This window comes from Phocoena sinus, chromosome 3 (genome assembly GCF_008692025.1).
Source record: "Phocoena sinus isolate mPhoSin1 chromosome 3, mPhoSin1.pri, whole genome shotgun sequence".
Lineage (NCBI taxonomy): Eukaryota > Metazoa > Chordata > Mammalia > Artiodactyla > Phocoenidae > Phocoena > Phocoena sinus.
The window spans coordinates 8831434-8838753 of record NC_045765.1 but is presented as its reverse complement, the minus strand read 5'-3'; the positions used below and the strand labels follow the sequence as shown (position 1 = coordinate 8838753).

The following is a 7320-nucleotide window of genomic DNA, read 5'->3' as shown; positions in this document are numbered from 1 at the left end:
GGGCACTGGGAGAGCTGGTCCAGCTGGTTTGGGCCAGGAGGCGGGAGACGCATGGGCCGGGCCGAGGGGGGCCGGGGGCTGGCGGGGCAGTTCTGGGGAGGTACTATCAGCTGTCCTGATCAATTATTTACCAGCCAGTGGCCTCGTTGCTGCACTCAGCTGCCTCCTGGCAAACACACTCTCACATGTGTGGTCTAGCGGGTGGACGGACGTTTGCAGTCCCTGACCCCCTCAGACAATGGCACCTCCACTTGCCACCCTAGACCTTTCTAGTCCAGTTGCCCACCAAGGGTCACCCGCCTTTGAGTACTGTTGAACACCACACAAGGGATACTTTTACAGGCTAACTGCCCTCCCTTCTTGGACCCTGGTTCTGGGGCGAGGAGGAAGGGCTGATCCAGCTAGAGGATTCTGGAGACCAGAGCCTGTGCCCCATGGGAACCAGAACGTCTGGGCTCTGGACAACTCTGGGCAACTTCCCCTAGGTTTCTAGGCTTCGGTTTCCCCTTTGGGAGAATAAGAGAATTAGATCAAACAGCCTCCAGGACCCTGGACACCCCTTAGATGTGATAACTATTGGGGGAGTGTGGTGATGGGAAAGGTCTAGAGAGCTTCCTACCTAAATCTTGAGGGTCCCTGTTCTACCCCACATCCCATTCTTAAAGGGCCAGCACCCCTTTTCTCAGCTGATTATAAGTTTCATCCAACCACTCTCTTGGGGAAATCATTTTTACTCTCCAGGCTGGTATCCTGCAGTCCCCAGTGCTTCCCTTATCACAGCCCTGGTCGCACTGGGCAATTCTGACATAAACCTCAATGAGAAGAGCCCTTGTCCTGGGCTCTTTGCTTGACTTATTTACTTTTTAAAATTTTAAATTCATTTATTTTTGTTTTTTATTTTTTTGTGGCCACACCGCACTGCATGCAGGATCTTAGTTCCCCGACCAGGGATCAAACCCCCTGCATGGAAGCACGGAGTCTTAACCACTTGGCCGCCAGGGAAGTCCCCTGGGCCCCTTGCTTTAGAGGGTCTGCTCCCCATGGGGCAAAGGGAATGTACCCAGCTAAATCGTCCCTCCCTGCTCTAGATCCTACGCAGGGTGTCCAAGAAGTGGCCAAGGGCAGCTGCGGGCAGAGGGGTGAGGAAACAGCATGGGCATGTGGGAGGGGCTCCCTAGGTGCGTGCACAAGGCTCCTCGCTGTGTAGGACAGTTGGGGGTGGGAAGCAAAAGGGGCCAGACTGAGGGCTGGGGTTTTCCTGTGTCCCACATTCAAGTACAAAACTCCTAGGCCACACGGCTTGCAGGATCTATTTCTCGACCAGGGATTGAACCCGAGCCTCGGCAGTGAAAGGGCCGAGTCCTAACTACTGGACCATCAGGAAATTCCCCTGAGAGAACATTTTTTTTTTTTTTTTTTTTTTTGCGGTACGCGGGCCTCTCACTGTTGTGGCCTCTCCCGTTGCGGAGCACAGGCTCCGGACGCGCAGGCTCAGCGGCCATGGCTCACGGGCCCAGCCGCTCCGCGGCATGTGGGATCTTCCCGGGACCGGGGCACGAACCCGCGTCCCCTGCACCGGCAGGCGGACTCTCAACCACTGCGCCACCAGGGAAGCCCCGAGAGAACATATTTTTAAAAATTAGTTTTTAATTGCGGTAAAATACACACGACAAAATTTACAATTGGTGGCATTCAGTACATTCACAGTGTTGTGCAACTTTTGCCACTGTCTCGTTCCAGAAATTTTCCTCACCCCAGAAGGAAAGCCGGTACCCATTAAGCAGTCACTCCCCATTCCCTCCTACCCCCAGCTCCTGGCAACCACCGATCTGCATCTGTCTCTATAGATTTACCTATTTTGGACATTTTCTATCAATGGGATCATACAGTATGTGGCCTTTGGTGTCTGGCTTCTTTCACTGAGCATAATGTTTTCAAGGTTCATCCACATTGTAGCATGAATCAGTGCTTCTTTCCTTTCTATGGCTAAGTAATATTCCATTGTATGGATGGATCACATTTTGTTTATCCATTCACCTGTTGATGGACATTTAGGTTGTTTCCACCTTTTGGAGGAGAGAATATTTTTTACTTCATTGCTTGTAGTTTGATTTTATAACTGTTAACCATTTGGATGTATAATATATAGGCTTCCCTTTGTACCCTTGTCCTGCGTTCCACCTTGAGGCAAGATTGTTCTGTTTATAATTGTGTCTGTCTCCCAAGCTCAACTGCAACTTCCAGGTCTGGTTTATCTCTTTGTTCCCAGCATTGGGAACATTCTTAAACAAGTGTTATGTGTCAGGCACTGTTTTAGGCGTGGGGGAGTTGGGTGAGCATGACAAACAGAAAATGCTGTAATGCAGCTCACTTTGCAGCCTGGGGTTGGGGGAGACAGATAATATACAAATAAAGGAAGAAATAAAGGTAATTGATGATAACTGCAGTATTGGGTGAGTTACAGAAAATAACAGGGATAGGGTTAAAGAAGAGCTGTGTTTGATGTAGGCTGGGTGATCAGAGACCACTTCTCTGAAGAACCAAGACCTGAATAGCAGAAGCCAACCATGTGATGAGTCATTCCAAGCAGAGGGAAAGGCAAGTGCAAAGGCCCTGGGGGTGGGAATGCAGCTGGGGGGTTTGAGGAAAGCATGAAGGCTGGGATGGAGAAGTGATCAAGGGAGATGTCAGGAGATGAGATCTGAGAAGTGGGAAGGGCCTTCTGAGCCAGGGTAGGGAATTTGGATTTTTCTTCTAAGTCTGGTGGGGAGTCACTGGAGGACAGTGAATGTCTGGGACAAGGGTGGCGAGAAGTGGACGAATTCAGAATACATTTTGGAGGCAGAGCAAACAGCAATCCAATATATGAATGGATTGGGGCAGGGGCTGAGGGAAAAAGAGAAATTGAGGCTGACTTCTACATTTTGGGCATGAAAAACAGAATGAGTGAGTTGCTATACATAGTAGAGAGGAATAGAGTTGGGGGAAACCAAGAGTTCAGTTTCTAAAGTGTTCATTTTGGCATATCTATTAGACTAGGGACTGTTGGATATGAGTCCAAAACCCAGGGGAGAAGTCAGAGCTAGAGACATAAATTTGGGAGACATCAGCATAGAGGTGGTATTTAAAGCATGACATTGGAGTTTGTCAAGGTCTGAGTGTTGGCAGGAAAGAGACTGTGTACTTGAACCAAGTAATTGATGAGAACTCAGTAGAAGGAAATAATCAAGGCATAGTGCATACCCTGGATTCGCCACAGCCAGGAGCTGTTACCACCCCATGGACCTGGAGGGAGAGAGCTATGTGGAGCTGCTGCCTGCTGTGGAGGGACACAGCCAACAAAGCTTGGAGGAAGGGGGCATGGGATAAACATCCTGACCTCACTCACCTCTCTCCCATCAGCCAAACCCAATGGAAGCCAGAGGGGAAGGAAGCCCATTGATGCAGGTGAACCAGAAGTCTAAGAAGGGGTGCCTGGGAGGTAGGAGGGAAATCAGGAGAGGATGGTGTCCTCCAAGACCAAGGAGCTAATGGAGAGGGAATCAGGGAGGAGCCAGTGATCAGGTCTGGCAAATGGAGGTCACGGAGGTCCTTGGACAGAGAAGGTTCAGTGGCATGGTGGAACCAAGAGCCCAGTAAGCATGGCTAGAAGAGGGACAGGAGGTGATAGAGTCCACTGTAGAGACAACTCATTCCAGAAGTATAGTTTTCATCCTCATCACCTCCTGAGGGAGTAAGCACTATTATTCCCATTTTACAGACAAGGAAACTGAGCCTTGGAGAAGGCTGACACTTAGGTTCTGAGTGGGCGGGAATCAGGTGGGCCTGATTCCAACTGGGTCAACAGAGTCAGAGGAAGGAAGGAGGTCAGATGGTCAGAGGGAGGAGGGTAGCAGCTTGAGATTGGGATCAAGGAGAGAGTAGAGTGGGAGGGTGGACAGAAAGGGGAGTCACCAGGGTAGGCAGAGAGTTGGGGGATTATTGGGGCTCCTGAGGCTGGGTAGCCCCCCACTTTCTTTAGGTAACTATATCTTTCTTACTGGTCACCCTAAAATGGTGGGGGGTGGAGGCAGGTTTTGGAGAGAGCCCAGGGGAAGAGAGTGGAAAATGTCCCTGGGGGTAGGTCGCCTGCTCCCGGCATCGATCCTGGCCTTGAACGTCACAATCTGGCCCCAGCTGCAGGGAGCAACTTCCTCCCGCAAGTCTGGATACCTCTCTGAGCCTTCCCAGTCGCCTGGGTCCAAGGTGACCGCCTTTCAAACCTTAGCCGCTCTGCTGAGCCCTGGGCGTTCTGTGTGTGCGTCCCTCCCTCGTCCCTCGATCTGGGAGTGCACTTGGCGGTGGACGCCTCGCGTACTTTTCCTGGAGAGGGTGAGGGGAAGGGCCCTCTGGGCTTGGCGCGGGCGCTGGCTCACCGCTCGGAACCTTGCTGAACCCAGGCACCGGGAGGGAGACTGGGGCGGGCGGTGAGGCGGTTCCTGGCGCCCCCTCCAGCCCGAGCTGTGCGCTGCAGGGGTGGAAGGTGGAAGGACAGCCCAGAGGCCGTGGGCGTTGCTGCTGCGCGGGACAGGCAAGGCCCTGGAAAGATGGCTTCGGGGGACACCCCACCAGAGGACAGCGTTCAGAGGCCCAGCCAGGCGTGCAGCTAGGGCCAAGCCTCCTGGCAATGCCGGGGACGTGAGGCCGAAAAGGTTCTAGGGTGGCGCCCCCTGAGTGAACACTGCACCCAGACTGGCGTCCCAGGTAGCGGGCTAGGTCTAGGGAAGTCCTCTTTTAAACGGGCCAATGCCCTGAGCTGACTTGAGGCGTGCTAGTGGAAGAAATCCAGCGCCCAGCTGAGGCGCCCCCGTCTCGAGGGCGGGGCCAGGGCGGAGCCCGGAGTCCTGCCTGCAGGTGCAGGGGGCGTTGCCCGGCCCTGCCCCCGGGGACAGTTCTTGGAGGCCAGGGGCGGGTCAGAGAAGCGGCCGGTGCAGGCTACGCCTTGGAACCCGCGGACGGCGACTGCAGGTGCCGCGCAGGGCAGTGTGTCCCAGCTCTGGGCATCAAAACTCCAGCGCTGGGAGCTAAGGCTTCCCAGCTGCTCCCAACCCTGGACAGCGAGGCCCTCGGGCCGGAGAGCGAAGCCCTGGGGTCGTCCGAAGAGCGGGGCCCTGAGCCCCCCGGGTTAGACAGAGAAATTCCCGGGCCTGCCGCAGAGCAGGATACCGAGGTCCCCAGGCCAGGAGGCGAGGTCCCCGTGCCCTCCCCAGACCAGGGCGCGGAGACCCCCGAGCAAGAGAGCGAAGTCCTCGGGCCATCAGCGGGGCAGGAGGCAGAGCGCCCTGGACCGACCGCAGCTGAGGGCTTTGAGAGTCCTGGGCGAGGCAGCGACGACGCTGAACCGTGTGAAGCGCGAGGCGCGGGGCTCCTGGAGCAGTGTCCCTCTCAAGGTCCGGAAACCTCCTCTGAGTCAAACTCGGAATCCCCCCAGCTGCGTTTTCTACTGCGCTCCGAGACCCCACAACAGCCCCCAGAGCAGCCGCTCATGGAGACGCCCATCGAGCGCGAAATCCGGCGCAGCTGCGAACGCGAGGAGAGCCTGCGCCGGAGCCGGGGCCTGAGCCCAGGTCGCGCGGGCCGCGAACTCGTCGAACTGCGTGTGCGGCCGGTGCTCAGCCTGCCGGGCCCCGGCTCCGCGCTCCCGCGCGCCTTGGAGCGCGCTCGGGCGGGCGCGCAGATGCAGCGAGACATCGAGCGGGAGGCCCATCGGCAGGCGGCGCTAGCGCGTCCCGAGGTCCCAAAGCAGCGCGCCCGGCAGCCGCCTCAGCCGCTGGGCGAGCTCAAGCGCTTCTTCGAGGCTGCCGGCGGGTGCGGCTCCTCGCCGGCGGCGGAGGGCAGCGCGGACCCGCAGCGGCTGCCTGAGTCCGGAGGCCGGCCACGTTCAGTCGTGCACAGCCGGTGCCCGGTGCTGGCCCGCGCCCCGCCGCCCATCGCACCATCGCTGCTGGAGCAGGAGGTGCGCGAGGTGAATGAGCGCGAGCGGGAACTGCAGCGCCAGCGCCTCAGCGTCTACGGCACCGCCGAGTTCAAGGAGCCCGCGCCCAGCCTAACTGGTAAGCCACTGGCGCCCCTACGCTGGGAATTCCCAGGGCTCCAGCCGCTCTCACCGACTGCCCAACTCCAGTGGCCCTCTGATCCTCAGGGTCCCCCTTCCTGGCTCCCAGACTCCTCGGGCCCCTCTCAACTCACCTCTTCTGGGCTGCCCATCCCTATGCTCCACACCCCCGGCCCCCGTCGGACTCCCAGATCCAGCCCCCCTAGGCTCGTGGTGGGGGAAGGGAGGAGGATCCCACATGTCTTTGTCGGGTTCCAGGGAACCCTCCCTGGGTTCTGGCACACCTGGATCCTCCCTCTGAATTTTCGGGTTCCTACCTCCCCACCCTGGGTTTGTTTGCCTCTCTCTTGCCTCGGGTTCCTCCCTCCTCCCTCATGATGGAGGCCTCCATGGGGAGGAGGGGGGTGAACGCCTGTGTGTGTTTAAGGGGCGCGGCCGCTCTCCTTCGTCCTGGCCGCCTCCAGCTGGTGAGAGGAGGGGCAATCTCGGCTGAGCGCCCCTTCCCCCGCAGCGAGCAGGGGCGACGGAAAGCTGGCGGTGATCTGGCCTCCCCGCAGAAAGGCTTCGGAGAACTGTCTGGAGCAGGTGGGAACCCCTTTCCCCTCCTGCCTCAGGCGTTTGTCGCTGCCCCCCACCCCAACCCTCTGCGTGCGAGAACGCTGGGCTGGGGAAAGGACCCCCTGGGAAGTCACTCTGCGCTAGGACCCAAAGTCCCGGACGTGGCCCAGGGGTGTCGAGAAGGCGGTGGTCCTGGGGCCCAAACTGCCCCACCCGGGGCCTGGGTGTCCCCACTCGCGGTGCGCGGGCCCCCGAGGCATGCCTTCGGTCTGGCCCCTCTCTCCAGGAGGAGCCGAAGCCTTGAGGTTCGAGCCGGCTGGGGTCCCCGGACGAAGGTAACATGCCCGTCACAGGACCCAGGCAGGGGCGCCCAGGAGTGCCCTCCGGATCGGCGGAAGACCTAGAGAGGGGCTACAGGTCTGAGCCAGGAAAGACGCAATCGATCAGCCCCTCCTCGAACCTGACTTTGTGAAATTGACCAGAATCTTCCATAAAACTGTTAGTCCCAATTGGGAAACACCACTATCACAACCCCGCCAGTAAAACTGCCCCGCCCTTCTCCACCTAACTGCAAACGGAGCTAGCCTCTCCTTCCGGCCTTGACTGTTATATAGGGGTCACCTCCTCGGCTGTCCCCACTCCCCAATAAAGCCCCTTCTTTCTGGGCA

General features: G+C 57.9%; 1 protein-coding gene across 4 annotated transcripts; it reads left to right on the top strand.

Moving 5' to 3' along the window:
• Positions 1-4880: 4880 nt before the first annotated feature.
• MISP3 (MISP family member 3) lies at positions 4881-7320 on the top strand. Of its 4 annotated transcripts, XM_032625073.1 has the most exons (3): positions 4920-6092; positions 6606-6679; positions 6939-7320. In XM_032625073.1, the coding sequence occupies exons 1-3, from the start codon at positions 5525-5527 to the stop codon at positions 6954-6956; spliced, it is 660 nt and encodes a 219-aa protein (XP_032480964.1). In that variant the 5' UTR covers positions 4920-5524; the 3' UTR covers positions 6957-7320. The 4 variants fall into 4 exon arrangements, 3 of the variants coding, with proteins under 3 accessions (XP_032480965.1, XP_032480963.1, XP_032480964.1); XR_004349025.1 differs by having other exon boundaries at positions 4881-6679; XM_032625074.1 differs by lacking the exon at positions 6939-7320 and having other exon boundaries at positions 4890-6092; positions 6522-6646.